The following is a 16266-nucleotide window of genomic DNA, read 5'->3' on the forward strand; positions in this document are numbered from 1 at the left end:
GCCAATCAGAAAAGAGAGCTTGGAGGCGGCGCCTGGCGTAGATGTGTAGGGTTTGTGGGATATGAAGTAAATTAAAACACCAGACTCTTCACTGAAACAAAAGGTTACTTTTAATAATATAGACCTACCTGAAAGCATAATACATGTATATTCACGACTTAAAGAGATTTAAAGTCACACCAGCTTATTATGGAGGATGAAACCTGCAAAAACAAGAAATAAATAAATACGCAAATAAATAAACAAATAGATCAAGAAAATCATACATAAATAAATATAGGCTATAAATAGTGTCAGCCATTGGTGGCATACAGATTGCCTTCTGGGGCCCGTTTCAATAAGGAGGTTGGCAGCAGCTAAAAATGAAAAATAAAAACATAATTCAATCAGGTAAAGCTTTAAGCATAAAATGTTCATGGGTGTAGGTTTAATGACTTTACAAACATTTGACATATGAAATAAATATCATTCAGTGTCCAATGTGCAGCAGCTTTTCCCACATAGACCCTTTTCACAGACTGTGATGATGTGTTTTAATGGTTATCAATATCATAAATCCTGCATATTTTTTTGTATTTACATTTTTTTTTAAATGTATGTACATTTATAACACTAATACTTTGTATTATATTACTTTTGCATAAAATTACAAAAAACAAGTTACCGCTGCTGTGAGGGTGCATGTTTCTAATAAAGCTTCTATGTGAGTGATGGTGAAAAATAATATCTTTCTCAATAATGTCTATGCTCTTTTCACATAATGAAATGTTCTCTAATCCCACCTGTTACATTTATTAATTAGGGTAATGACATTAACATTTGACTTCTACTCAGGCCAGCCAAACTCCAGCACCACTGACAGATGAAGAGGAGATGGAGGAAGAATATTAACATCCAACAGGAAAAAGAATAAAGTATTTGTAGGAAATAAAGATGACCATAAAAATTGTAAATAAATGTATTTAACAGCTGTGGTGGTGGTTATGGCATATATCTCATACTACCATCTGGCAGCATCCTTCCATTACATACAGTTATCCGTTTTCAGAAAGTGTGATGATGGGAATATGAGTGTCATCAATGCGTCCAACCACTGGAAATCCAAAAGGAAATTCTAATTATTAGGATACTTCTAGAGGTTTATCAAGTGAGCGTCAGGATCCTGTATAGAAGGACAAGCCATTTTTGTCACTTTGTGTCATGATGAAAATATGAGCAATGAATGAATGTTCCTCCCCTGCAAAGAATGCTTTTCTTACTATGTATTTTTGTCAAGTGGCAGATAATTTAATTTGTTTTAAGTGAACTTTGCTTACTTTAGATTTAGATTAAATTTATAATTTTTCATATTTGTACTTGAAATATGACCAAAATACTCAGTAAGAAAAGCATTTGTGGCATTTGAATGAATTAATTAATTATTTAAACACTGTTGGCACTTTAAAAAGGGGAGGAGACTGAAATAAACTCTGGGTTTACCAAAGAAAACCTGCTCCTGACCAGGTTAGGTTCACAGAGTAAGTTACCCTGGTAACTGACTCTGAGTATAAGTTACCTCTCTTTTAGAAACGGGCTTGACTTACCCTGCTTTCTCGGGTTTGACATAACTCCCATTCTGAAACAGAAAACCCAGAGTTTCCCTTATTTCAGGGTTAACATACTCAGAGTTTTCACTTAACCTCCTTTCTGAAACGGGCCCCTGGTGTTTGATGGACACCCTCTCATTAGGGAAAATAAATACAAAACTACATTCAAAAATTATTAAACAGTTACAAGGGAAAAAAGTAAACTTTCAGTTTAGAATTTCCTGTAATATTTTTTAAATGTATTTAATACATTTAGAATTTTGTGGATGTATTTATTTCTTTATTTGCTATTTATTCATTTATTTATTTATTGTTTCTGCAAGTTTCGTCATCAATTCACACTATTATGTTATTTATTTATTTGATTGTTTGTTGTTTTTTTGTTTTTGCAATGAGATGTTCCTATATCATGTATTTCTATAATAAAAATACATATGTGACAGGCCTACATCCCAACATGAAATGTGGCAGCAAAATGCTGGGTACACCAATGAAAATAAACCAAAAAGAATTATAAACTTATACATCCATGTCAAACAAACAATATAATTATTGTTCACAGTAATGAAAATACTGATTGCACAACTGTCCCGCAGGTGGCGATTTGCACTAAGAATATAAACCTCCACTAAACACGCACGGGCCAGTGCCGTATGCAATTTCCCGCAAAATCCGTCCCGACATCAAGTAGGCTTATTAAATGATATATTCTGTTTTGTTAAATAATAATGGGTAAACATACAGTTAAATTATGCTAGATATATAGACACAAGCCTTAAAGTCTTATCTATGAATGTTTGTGGACAAAAGGGCATGTTGTCACACTGAATCTCATCACTTTTATCAAGGGTTGTTGAAAATACTGGTATAGCCTTAGCCTACATTCTGTAACTCACTCAGTTGATTCTTCTGCTCTGTAGTCTCCACAATCTAACCTTTTCTTTAAAACCTTTCCTTATTGAAAATCAAAATGTTTTCCATGGCATTTTACAAAGAGTGTTTTATATTCACATGTAACAGGCTACAATTGGTTTCTTCCATGGATAGAAGTTCTTATTGAGAATTAACAGAGGTTTAAATGTTGATGTTTTATTGAAAATGTTTGGTCACCATTATGATAATCAGTGTTTCATTTAGTTGGGCAGTTTGACTTGACTTTTTATGTGAGTTTGTCGTTTGTGTTAACAAAGCACATAATTTGTTGCAAAGGAAGCCATAAACAAAAAAAATCAGGCGATATAGTTTTCATCATCATAAAGAAAATGTTTTATTCATCACTGACTAAAACTGGTTATTTGTTGTTAATAGATAATATTCACCAACAATACTTTCCTGCCACAGATCAGGAGTTTAGACTCACAAAGACATCAAGAATCAGCAAATTAATCTCAACAAGTTTGAATGGCACCCTATGGCACCCTAAACCCTCACGGTCCGCACTTTCACGACGAAATGCCGCTTTGACTGCCGGGTAGAAGTCCTCTGCGTAGCTCACAAACTTGCGGGCTCAGCTGAAGTCCACAAGACCAAAAGTGCACATGAAGTGTGTCATTTGGGACAGGGCCATATAGGTACAAACATTTTCACTTAATGCAGTGGTTCTCAAACCTGTCCTGGAATACCACCAGCCCTGCATATTTTGTATGTCTCCCTATATCTGACACCCATTTCAGGTAGACATACAAAATGTGCAAGGCTGGTGGTACTCCAGGAGAGGTTTGAGAACCACCCCAGTGACGGCCATTTGTACAATAAAAGGTACAATTTTTAACTTTTTTTTTAAGAGTGTACCTGCATTCTGTCATGGCCCAAAATCTTCAGACATCATAAAAGTGATTTATTCACTACAATGAACACGCTCACAACAGTCTTTCATGTCACTCAAATTTTAATTGTTAACTGAAATCATTTAAAGCTGTAAATCAATATCCACACAATGTAAAACAAAGATTCATCTCCACATATCTAGAGTTGTTCGTAGCCTCGGCCACGGTGTTCTCGGACAAGCACATACGTCAAAATGGAAATGAGGCAAATGGCCGCAGCGACGGCACCCAGAATAATCGGGATCATCCGTTTGTTGTAATCCGCCCAGCACTCAACCTCTGAAATTAAGTCAGGATAAACCATCTTATTCTTGGGGAAACAGGTTAATAGAATATAATAGATCACATTTCTATGTGAAGTGCGTTTACCTTTTCCAAACACTCCACTAGCCAGATCGAAGGCTTGAATCTGCAGCAGCACCAGTTTCACTCGGAGGTTGCTTGCCAACTTCAGATCCGTTTCAGAATTGCATTGGAAGCTTAGGCCATTTTTTGCCTTGAATAGCTTTTCATGATCCATGATTCCACTGTAGGTTTTATCTGTGGATTAATTTTGGAAAATATTGTTAAGCTAAGTGGTAACCAGCTCATAGTTTCAGAAAATGGCTGAGCTCTCCTAAAACAACATTGATTAATCTCATGGAAACTGACGAGAACTTTTCATGTTTCACGCCAAAATCAAAATAAATAAATTGAATGTAATTATAATTGTGAATTACACACATCTTATAATTTGTTGTACTGAATTATAAAGTAATTGATCTGATGATTCCCATTACTGTATTATAGTAAGAATAGAACTATAATCTAAAACTATACTTTTAACATAGTTTCAAAATCAGGCTTCATTTTCTTTTTGCTGAAGAAAAAAATATATTATTATTATGGGTTTATTTTAGAGAAAATTGAGTTATTCACATATTCAGTGACAACTCATTTACATGATGTTTTTTTTAAGTTGTGAACATTTTGGGATTTCTAATTTAGATTTTCTAATCTTTAAAAGCTAGAATTTTTGATGGATGGATTGATACTCTAGATAGATAGATATAGACAGACAGACAGACAGACAGACAGACAGACAGACAGACAGACAGATAGATAGATAGATAGATAGATAGATAGATAGATAGATAGATAGATAGATAGATAGATAGATAGATAGATAGATAGATAGATAGATAGATAGATAGATAGATAGATAGATAGATAGATAGATAGATAGATAGATAGATAGATAGATAGATAGATAGATAGATAGATAGATAGATAGATAGATAGATAGATAGATAGATAGATAGATAGATAGATATGACACAATTCTTGGGACTCTCTAGGTCAATAATTATAAAAAAATATTCAACTTTGCCCTTAGGATAGCTATAGGTGGGTCCTTTAGAAAACAGGCATGAAAAACATGAAAACTTTTATGGAAATCGGAAATGTATTTCCGTAGTAAATTGCCTGTATTGGCTGTAAATAGTCTCTTCCATCTCTGATCTAAGTGCTTGTTAAATATAACATAGCATTTTACGCATGTGCTTAAAGGCCTTAAAGCACTTGAACCCACATAATTGCTGCTTGCAGCTATATTTATTATTATTTTGGTAAATGGGTGTGAAATATTACCTGGACATGTTTTCTGTAACATTCATTCTTAGGTAGTCCGTTTACACGGCACCATTTTCAACCAAAGACGGGAACGTTTTTATGCATTTTGGCTGGTCATTTACACAACAACGGCCTTTTGGGGGCCTGAAAGCGCAAACTTTTGAAATGTTTTGGTTTCAAAGTGCAGGTTTTTGTAAACGATACTGCTATCCTAATCGTGTAAACTACAGAAACGTGAATCTGTGAATCTATAAGAGCGTAGTGTTTCTTTACAAAGTGACATCGCCATCTACTGGCCTGACATGAGTAATACAGAGCATTTATTCGTTTTCGCGGATCCATTTTGACGCTTTCTGTACGCGGAAAACACAAAGGAAAAACATTTCCGTTTAAACATACCCTTACGTGTTATGTAGATAAATAGTGTATGCTTATTTTCACGATAAGTGCACGATTAATTGGACATAAAGGGTGCCCTAATAAAAATATTTTCCATTTTGTGTAAATGGCCCCTTACAGTATATCACATAACATTTTTTCAGATTTTTTCTACCAGTGTAATTTATACTTACTCTGGCAATTTTTACAAGAGGGAGCAGGTGTCAGAAGACCTCTGATAGTCTTCACATATGAGAGATCGCCTTCCTGCAAAAGTGTTGTGAAATATCGAATTGCATGTTGATTAAGGATAGATGTTTTGCTCATAGAGAAACGTGTCGTAAATACACACAGATAATACTGTAGGTACCTTGATGAAGGCGAACTGCAGATTTCCACCCTCAAACTCCAATGAGAGAACAGAACTTAGTTTCCCACAGTATCCCGTGGTTCGTGTTGAGCTGGGATTCATGTTGAAAAAATACGTCTTCTAGAAAACAAGTATAGCAATGGGATTACTGGAAGCTACTGAAATCCTACAAAATGAACAATATCAAAGCAATCAGGATTTAAAGATCAAGCAACCCAAATTTGGTTTGACTGTCTGTCTGAAAGGAGTAGATTTTGTAGGAGTAGCAGCAGAAAAAAAATATTACAACCCTACAGTCATATTTTCAACAGTGAACTCTTTGAGTTTACTGACCTAGTGAAAAGATATTGGTTGAAAACTTGGCAAAAAAAAGTTAATTTTGGCCCACTGGATGTGCTAGAGATTATTAAAACTTGAACGAACACTAAATACAATTGGAATGCAAAATTAGTAAAGTAAATACTAAGTAATTATTACACAAATAATATCCTTTAAAAGAATATACTCAAATGTGAACTGAAAGTAAAGTTAAATTAAAACATATCATAGTTAAAATTTAGATTAAAAGCTGAACTTTACAGTGTTTTTTTTGTCTTAAGTTATATACTTTAATGTCATTTTTATTGAAACTTGTCATTTGTAATGATGAAGTTGCAATTTAGTTCATTTAAAATATATTAACTTGTATTACATAATATATCTAATATATAATAACTTATATTGATTGAACACACTATAGTTAACATGCACTGATAAAAATGATTCTGTGGTGAAGTAAATACTACAGGAAAAAAACTAATTTCCACATGAAAAAGTAAATTCTATATTAGCACTCAATTCAAGCTTGTAGAAATGAAAGTGTAAATATCAACATTAAAAATTTAAGTAAAACCTACTCAGCTTTTCTGATACTGGTGTTCCCATCATGCACTGGGGCATGAATAAGGTTGATTTTTCGCTGTTTTCTAGCTGTATTTACACTGTTTTGTCGTTGCTTTTGTTGTTAGGTTTAGTAACTTGTCATTTTGTGACATCTGAAGTTCATTTTCTACTCAAAATGACACATTCATACTCTAAACCGATCCATTGAATGTTACCGTCACTGTGTATTGTGTACCAACTATTGAGGACTGTGTTCAGGTGCTGTGTAACTATTATTATAGTTATGTGTCGACACAATATCTACTGTATTATTCACTAAGATATTTAAGTAAAGCATACACTTTAAATTATTGTTATATTGTTTGAGTAGAAAGTATTACAAAGAAAACTTCAACTAAGTAATTACTCAACCTTATACTGACCAAGTTAAAATGACTTATTTTCTTTGTTAATTTGACTTAACTTAGTTAAGTAGAGTTGACTTAATTCCTTAAATGTAAATATTACTTAAAAAATGCATGCAAAAACATGCAAGTAAATTTTACTTGTTTTTTTTTCTCCGTGTGCGCTTTAGTATGTTAGTCAACACATCAAAATAAGTGTAGGCTACTTAAAACAAGCGTACTTTACATAATCAATTAAAACTTTAAAGTAAAACATTTAATTTGACATTGTTACAAATTGCACTTTTAAAGTAAGTGTGTTCCGAAAAAATGTACTTCAAGTACACTTAAGTGGTAGTTTTTTAATCTATATTATATTATCAACAAGTTTAGTTTTTTTTTTTTTAAATATACGGTAACACTTTATTTTACAGTGCCATATGTTACATATATTTACCATAGTAATAACAGTAAATTATGCATAATTACATGCAACTAACCCTCAACCAAACCCTAATCCTACCCTAACCCTGTAGGAAGTACATGCAGTTAATTATTATTACTCAGTACTTAAACATATAATTACACTGTAACAATGACACCTTAAAATAAAGTGTAACCAAATATAATTTTATGTTTTGAAGTAAAAACTAAAAGCACACATTCAATACAATTAAGCGCACTTATATTTCATTAGGGATTACTAATAAAAAGTTTTTCACTTAATTGGCTTATTGGGCTGGAGTAGAGTTGTCTCCCAATGTGAAATATTAGCGCTCAACCTCACACACTGTAAAATATTATTGATGATTTAATTTAAGAAAGTAAGTTACCTGGTTGCCCTAAAATTTTGAGTTCATTCAAAATTTTTGTTAATACAACAAAAGAGATTGGTTTCCAGAACATTTTCATTCACTGTTCCTTGCTGGTGGAACGATCTACCCACCTCCATCCGGAAGGCAGAATCATTGACAACATTCAAAAGACAGTTGGAAACTCATCTCTTCCGTGAGCACTTAATCTCATCTTAAAATTAAAAACAAATAAATAGATTAAATAAATATATATATATATATATTCCCTCCCTATTCTAGCTTATGCTACTCTAAGTAATGTCCAAAACTTTGAATTAACTTTCTGTGTTTCTTTGCCTCTTCATGACGGATCGCTTCCTGAATTCCTCAGTTCTAAGTCGATTTGGATAAAAGCGTCTGCTAAATGCATAAATGTAAATGTAATAAAGAGAAACTCAAAATATTATGTTTTCTGAACCACGTTAATTATTTAAGTTGATTTGACAAATGATAAAAAGTTAGTATTTTACAATATTAAATCATTTTAAAATGTTACAATAATGGTACCATTAGTTTTTTGCTTTATATACTCTCAAACGGTGCATACCTTAAGGTCCAAAGGTGGACTCTTAAGGAGACTGCCCCAGTGTAAAGCTGTTGTACCTTAAGTTCTACACGTTTTGCACATTTTCTTTCTGACAGAGCAGTGAGCCGTTGCCATTGTTTGTGGTAAACCAAGTGAGTTATCACCCCTTGAAAGAACATGCTGAGAAGTAAAAATAAAATTGCTGAGTAAATAACAAGCTTACTTTGTTTTCTCTCACCACATACTCCACCCCCAAACTGGCCCGCACACACACTCGTCCTTGAGGGTTCCTGAGGGTGTAGGTGAACTGAAGTGGTGCAGTTTCTTTGGGCTGAAGGACGGGTCTCTTGGACAGATTAGTAATGGGAGCATCTCTACTGATGATGGCAGGAACTTCATCTGTGGAGGCTTCTGCATGTGAAAGGTCAAGAGAGTTTGAGGCTAGAGAATTTCCTGTAAGCACAAAGCAACGGGGGGCTTTTGACAAAGCACCACTGCATAGAAGAAGTGTTAACCAACATAGAGGCATCAGAAGCAGGATGCTGTTAAATGAACAAGCTTTCACAATGAAAGCTGTTGCTTTGTGCTGGGAACTGTAAAATTAGGCTACAACTGGCTTTCTAGAATTTCTTGAATTTTCTCATTGTAAATCATAAGTTTGTAGAATAACTAATTTCTGATTAAAATGAAAAGGAAAATCTACTCACCTAGCCAATGCAGAGAAGACAGCATGAGAAACAGAGCGATGGGGCGACGTGTGGAAGTCATTTTGAGAAAGTGATTGATGGGTAGCAGAGCAGATGCTGTTGTAGTATCAGTGTTAAACTAATACCCATGTGATTGTGAAGGAAGACACTTATGCGTTGATGCTGTCAGCAATTGTCTGACACCAGGAAGCATTTTAGCCAAGCCCACAATTAGCAAACCGAGTAATGATATGAGTAATATATTGGTTCAAAACCTAATTTAAGTTGAAATGTGTCAGAGCCTTTGCAGTTGCTGTTCCATGATTGTGGAATCAGTTGCCGTCTGACATTAAGAGGGCTCCTATTTCTGTTTATAAATCTAGACTTAAGACACATCTTTACTCTTTAGCCTTTCCTGTTTATTAAATTATGGATTAGTAACTGTTATCTTTGATTTTTTACTAATATTTTATCGTTTATTTTATGGTTTTGTACAGCACTTTGGTCAGTGTAAGCTGAATTTAAATGTGCTCTATAAAAAAAATTTACTCATAAAATGGTTAGTTCTGGTCCTTGATTCTGATTGGTCAATAGCTGTGTTTAATTCACGATAACCGCTATGACCGCTTCATCCAACGGTTCTGTGTACATATACATACAACTTTCATGAAGTGAAAAGTTATGACCACCTTCCTACTATTGTGTTGGTCCCCCTTTTGCTGCCAAAACAGCCCTGACCCGTCGAGGCATGGACTCCACCAGACCCCTGAAGGTGTGCTGTGTTATCTGGCACCAAGATGTTAGCAGCAGATCCTTGAAGTCCTGTAAGTTGTGAGGTGGGGCCTGCATGGATCGGACTTGTTTGTTCAGCACATCCCTCAGATGCTCGATTGGATTGAGATCTGGGGAATTTGGAGGCCAAGTCAACACCTCAAACTCGTGCTCCTCAAACCATTCCTGAACCATTTTTGCTTTGTGGCAGGGGCGCATTATCCTGCTGGAAGAGGCCACAGCCACCAGGGAATACCGTTTCCATGAAAGGGTGTACATGGTCTGCAACAATGCTTAGGTAGGTGGTACGTGTCAAAGTAACATCCACATGTATGGCAGGACCCAAGTTTTCCAAGCCAAACATTGCCCAAAGCATCACACTGCCTCCGTCGGTTTGCCTTCTTCCCATAGTGCATCCTGGTGCCATGGTAAGCCCAGGTAAGCAACGTGATTTGTCAGACCAGGCCACCTTCTTCCATTGCTCCGTGGTCCAGTTTTGATGCTCACGTGCCCACTTTTGGTGCTTTCGGCGCTGGACAGGGGTCAGCATGGGCACCAAACAAACTCCAATGCACTGTGTATTCTGACACCTTTTTTATCAGAACCAGCATTAACTTCTTGAGCAATTTGAGCTACAGTAGCTCGTCTGTTTGATCAGACCACACGGGCCAGCCTTCGCTCCCCATGTGCATCAATGAGTCTTGGCCGACCATGACCCTGTCGCCGGTTCACTGTTCCTTCCTTGGACCACTTTTAATAGATACTGACCACTGCAGACCGGAAACACCCCACAAGAGCTGCAGTTTTTTTTAGATGCTCTGACCCAGTCATCTAGTCATCACAATTTGGCCCTTGTCAAACTCGCTCAAATCCATTTTTCCTGCTTCTAACACATCAAATTTGAGGACAAAATGTTCACTCGCACCTGTCAGTGGTGTCAGTAACTGTTTTATAAAAGCAATAAGGTACACAAGGCTAGTGCTGTCTTGTGAATAAGTCAGAGCTGAAGGGCGTTGTTAGGCACAACGCTAAGCGGAGTGACTTATTCATGATACAGCACAGCCTCTCGTAACTTAATGCCATGGTACGAAGTTTTGGGCAAAGTACACAACTCTGTGATGAAAAGTAGTAGCACTGTTGTAGAATCTGATCTGGACATTCCTGGTGCCAGTCTTGGAGTCTGACCCAAAATTTAGGACAAAATTTTGTCACTCTTGCTTTTTTTTTTTGTAACAAAGTGCATTTAATGCTTCAACGGGTTCAATGTCACAGCAAGCACCACTAAATTATTTGATGTTTTTCTTTCAATTACCAAAAACCTTTCATTAAAATAAGCTGAATGTATGTGAGCCTTTCAAATCTTCCACAACATCGTCACCACAACTAACAACAGCTCTATTAACTGTGTTCAACCATGTTTATCTGCAATTGAAAAGCCCAGACAAAATAAGAGCATTTCTTAAACTCAGCACATTATGACACTGTGGAAACAGGAGATACAACTGTTTCGTGTCATTTTGTAACGTGTGAACGATGAACAGATCAGACACGTCTGTTCACACTTTATGTGCTCTTTTTAACTTCCCTTCCCACTTTGGTTGGTTGCTCTTTTTTTTTGGGCCGTTTATGTGTTCAAGTTTCTTGTGTTTTTTTTATTTCAAGCATTTTAGAAAATGTTGAAAATGAGTCGGTTCAATCGATGTTGTAGCATAATTTGAAAAATGTGGATGACATTATCTTACCATAAATAACTACATTTATGGATGAATGATGTGAAAATACTTTATTTGTCAAGATTATTACTTAAAAATAGATTAGAAATGCAAATCATTCAAAAATGACTTAAATGCACCTTTATGGTGAACATGTTTTCAATTTCTAAATTTTTTTTTCTTAAAGTAAAAAAACATTGCAATTAAAATCTTTCTTGAACACAAATATTGTTTGTAAAATTATAAAATTAATAACATGCAGGTACACTGTGAAAAATTATTTTCATGATTTATCACAACATTTTTCATTTGTCAAATCAACTTAGAAAATTAATGTGGTTCAGATAACATAATACTTTGAGTTTCTATTTATTAAACCAATCTCCTTCATTGTATTAACTCACATTTTTTATTTCAATGAACTCAAAATTTTAAGGCAACCTGTTAACTTACTTTTTTAAGTTAAACCAACAATACTTTTTACAGTGTAGTCATTATGAAGCCAAAAATGCATAGTTGAACCTTTTTGACTTCTAAATTGAAGCCTTTCTTATCTGTCCGTTAAATTGGACAAAATGGACATTGCGATATTTAGTTTTTCTGGGATATATATTTTGTGATATGAAAACAATTTCTACAGTAGCCCTAAACGGACAAACTGCTCTACAGTGCTACTCTCTGCTGTCTCAGACGACAACATCTTTGTCCTGTGTCGACACCATAGCTTCTCTATTACCCCTTTTCCACCAAGGCCGTGCTGGTGCTAGTTCGGAGCCAGAGCCTAGTTTCAAATCGGTTCTTTGTCTTTCCACCCACAAAGCACGAGCTCCGAACCTGGAAAATTGGTTCTTAAGTAGCACCAAAACATTGCTGGTCTAGAAGTAAGAACCGCTTATGTCAGGGGCTGGGGCGGGGTTACCGGGACCAATAAGACAAACATAAACTTGAGATCCGCCATTTTTGAAATAGCAGCTAATGGAGCTAATAGCGGCTCAATTGTAATCTCCATCTATACAAATCACGGCGAGCTGCACGAATGCGTTGGATTTGCTGTGTTTTGATGCCGATGTAGGATCGTAAAGCCATGAGCATCAATAGTAACGCAACATTCGCCATTGTTGATGGAAGGCTTGTTCGAGATGCATCGGTGCTGTGCCGACCAATCGCCGTATGACAACAAGTCCAACGAGAGCATATGACTCCTTATGCTTTTGATTCACTCATGCTGTGTTTTGATATCATTCGCTGATCGGTCTGCGCGGCGTCGATGCATCTCGAACAAGTCTGGTGTGTTTGTGCTTCCTGCTGCCTCGCTAGCATTGCTGAGAAAGATGAGACATATACAGTGACGTAAGACCTGGCTCTGTGGTGGCTCTCTAGCCCGTGGAAAAGCAAACCGGTTCTTAGAAGGCTCGTCAGTCGAACCAACTCCGAACTGGCACTAGCACTAGCACTAGCTCTGAACTAGCACAGTTCATTCTGGTGGAAAAGGGGTATATGTGCTTCGAAAGGGAGGGGCAAGTGGTGGGCGGTTGCAATTTACAACCTCACCACTAGATGCAGCTAAAATTTACACACTGCACCTTTAATTGGTGAGTTGTCAATGGAATCTATAACAATACAATATATAGGATATGATTTTACCTCAGAATTAACAGATTGACAAAATTATAACTGCAAATCCGCATTTCGCTGTCTGGAGTCCAGTTTTTTCTGTGAATTGCAGTGATACATTTGCTTCTCTTTTCTGTAGCTTTCGGCAGTCTGTAAAAATACACCTCAGATTTCTTGTCAAATTTGTTTGTACAGCCAATCTCAAAGATCTTTCCCATTTTAGATGTGTTTTTTGCAGCATTTACTCTGAAACCAATGCTGCCGCTCAGTGTTTTGACCACTCAGTGGGCATAACCGCAGTTGCTCCAGACGACAGTGATGTCACACACATACCATAATTTAACATATGATCCACTGGAGGCAAGGTTTCAGAACCCAAGTGCAGTTTCTTTATTAACCAAATTCCAAAGCGATAAACAAAAGACTTGACTTCAACAGACTTGACTTGCCATAAACAGACTCACCAACAGTGGGTTACACATTCAATACAAGACAAAGACAAAATGGGCAAATGACTAGACAAGTGACACCTGTGAACAGTTATGAGACAATTAGCCAATGACATAAGACACAAGATCACATGAGGGCATGGGAGTCACATGACAAGACCAGGAAACAAGACAGAACATGAAAAACTGAGAAACATGACATTGAACATGATAAACAGAAAGCATGAAACATGAACATGAACCTTCACCAAAACACCCTGTGACATACCAGCCCCCCCCCCCCCCCCCCCCCCCCTCTATGGGCGGCCCCAGACGCCCAAAAACAACCAAAGCACCAACAAAAAGTCTTGGGGGGCGGTCTTGGGGGAGGGATGGTGGGCCAGGCCCGTGCAGGGGCACCGGACGCAGACCCAGGTGCAACAAGGACAAGGAGCGTGAGCGGACCTGGACCCTGTGGCGTGGGCGGACCTGGACCCTTTAGCGTGGGCAGACCTGGACCCTGTGGCGTGGGCGGACCTGGACCCTTTAGCGTGGGCAGACCTGGACCCTGTGGCGTGGGCGGATCTGGACCATGAGGCGTGGGATGCCATGGCAGATCAGGCAGTTCAAGGGGCCATGGCGGTAACGGCAGTTCAGGGGGCCACAGAGGCGTGGCCTCAATGTACCCCTTGCCCCCCAAAAAATGTATTGGGCAGGACTACGGGCTCGTGGGCTGGCGCGGGCTCGTGGGCTGGAGCGGGCTCTTGGGCTGGAGCATGGACATGGGCTGGAGTATGGAAAGGCCTAGACCAACAATCGTCCTCTGCCTCCCCCCCTGTGAAACTTGAACCACTTAAAAATAAAATAAAATCAATAAACTGCCAAAGGGTAGAAGGGTGCTCTACTGAGGGCATGAGTTCTGAGAGGTCAGGGTCCAAACCAAAACAAAAACACCTCTTCAGGTGGACCTCATCCCAAGGCAAAAAAATCCATGAAAAACAAAAAATCTTTAACATATTCCTCAACGGATCTTCCTGCTTGAGGAGTCAAAAACTTGGAAGCTGCTGGGTCAATGTTTGGCGGTCTTGTATTCTGTAACAAATGATCCACTGGAGGCAAGGTTTCAGAACCCAAGTGCAGTTTCTTTATTAACCAAAATTCAAAGCGATAAACAAAAGACTTGACTTAAACAGACTTGACTTGACTTGACTTGACTCACCAACACTGGGTTACACATTCAATACAAGACAAAGAAACACGGCAAACATGAGGGCTTAAATACACATGGACAAATGACTAGACAAGTGACACATGTGAACAGTGATGAGACAATTAGCCAATGACATGACAAGACACAAGATCACATGAGAGCATGGGAGTCACATGACAAGACCAGGAAACAAGACAGAACAAGACAAACTGAGAAACATGGCATTGAACATGATAAACAGAAAACATGAAACATGAACCGTCACCAAAACACCCTGTGACACATAAGGTCCTTAAAGAGATAGTTCACCCAAAAATGAAAATTAGCCCATAATTTACTCACCCTCAAGCCATCCTAGGTGTATATGAGATTCTTCTTTCAGACAAGTACAATCAGAGTTATATTCAAAAATATCCTGTCTCTTACAAGCTTTATAATGGCAGTGACTGGTAGGCCAAAATTTGAAGCCCAAAAAAGTGCATCCATCCATCGTAAAATAACTCCACACGGCTCCATGGTGTTAATAAAGGCCTTCTGAAGCGAATCGATGGGTTTGGGTAAGAAAAATATCCATATTTAAAACTTTATTAAGTAAAATATCTAGCTTCCACCACTTCATAAGTTGAATAATGGATGGATGCACTTTTTTATAGAACTGAATTAGAATGAGTGAATAAATGTCATCGAAACTAATAAACATTTTAGTCAAAAGGTTCTTGGCATGGTAGTTTTTCTGCAATATTGAACATGTTAGGTCATTAGGGACTACGGGTGGAAATCTTCTGGGTCTTATCAGAGGAGGATTTGATGTACTTGTACATTGTTCCTATCAAATAAACTATTTTAAGAAAATTATAAACTAAACCAGTTGTGTAACATTACATTGAAATTAAACCAGTTTATACTTCAGATATTTAACTTAAATACAGTGCCTTATGGTGGGGTAAGTTAAAATGCTGGCATAGCTGTCATTTTGGATAAAACTAGCAAGCTTACCAATTCAGGCTAATATTTAGCTAAATGATTTGCATGGTTTTATCCATTGCTAAATAACCAATATGGATCATAAATAGTTTAGACCTGGACAAAGTTGCTTTGACGCAACAGCCATTTCATCTGTTATGCTAAAATGTTACTTTGACAAGTCAAAAACAGTTTTTAAAGAAAATGGGTGCCTTCCACTCCTCCCATGTGCTTCTCATTTTCACAGTCTGGCAGAAATATATGGTCACATGACAATAAAAGTGTACAGTTGCCAAGATAAAGGGGGTGGGTCAACTTACCCACTGGCTCATCTTACACCAATCTCCCATAAGTACATTATAAAAACATGTATGTACACAATAAGTGCATTGTATCAAATGATTCATTAAAATTTTAGTACATAGTTGTTAAGGCCACCTAATATAAAGTGGGTCATGTTGGGCCT

The 16266-nt window shown here is 37.1% G+C and overlaps 1 protein-coding gene across 5 annotated transcripts; it reads right to left on the minus strand.

Moving 5' to 3' along the window:
- Nucleotides 1-2832: 2832 nt before the first annotated feature.
- On the minus strand, nt 2833-9261 carry lamp3 (lysosomal associated membrane protein 3). Of its 5 annotated transcripts, none has more exons than XR_013815840.1 (7): nt 9124-9261; nt 8640-8869; nt 5772-5891; nt 5596-5668; nt 3782-3952; nt 3316-3691; nt 2833-3216 (listed from the first exon to the last, which is right to left on the minus strand). XR_013815840.1 is itself a non-coding variant. In XM_079807794.1 (6 exons), the coding sequence occupies exons 1-6, from the start codon at nt 9182-9184 to the stop codon at nt 3552-3554; spliced, it is 795 nt and encodes a 264-aa protein (XP_079663920.1). In that variant the 5' UTR covers nt 9185-9261; the 3' UTR covers nt 2833-3551. The 5 variants fall into 5 exon arrangements, 3 of the variants coding, with proteins under 3 accessions (XP_079663920.1, XP_079663921.1, XP_079663922.1); XR_013815841.1 differs by having other exon boundaries at nt 8640-8827; nt 9124-9260; XM_079807794.1 differs by having other exon boundaries at nt 2833-3691.
- Between the last annotated feature and the right edge of the window lie 7005 nt (nt 9262-16266).

This window comes from Gobio gobio (assembly GCF_949357685.1).
Source record: "Gobio gobio genome assembly, chromosome: 24".
NCBI classification, from domain to species: domain Eukaryota; kingdom Metazoa; phylum Chordata; class Actinopteri; order Cypriniformes; family Gobionidae; genus Gobio; species Gobio gobio.

Coding starts and splice junctions, on each gene's coding strand:
- lamp3 (XM_079807794.1), bottom strand. CDS start 9,184: ATGACTTCCACACGTCGCCCCATCGCTCTGTTTCTCATGCTGTCTTCT. Junction 8,870..9,123: donor GTCTTCTCTGCATTGGCTAG/GTGAGTAGATTT, acceptor TTGTGCTTACAG/GAAATTCTCTAGCCTCAAAC. Junction 3,692..3,781: donor TAGTGGAGTGTTTGGAAAAG/GTAAACGCACTT, acceptor ACTTAATTTCAG/AGGTTGAGTGCTGGGCGGAT.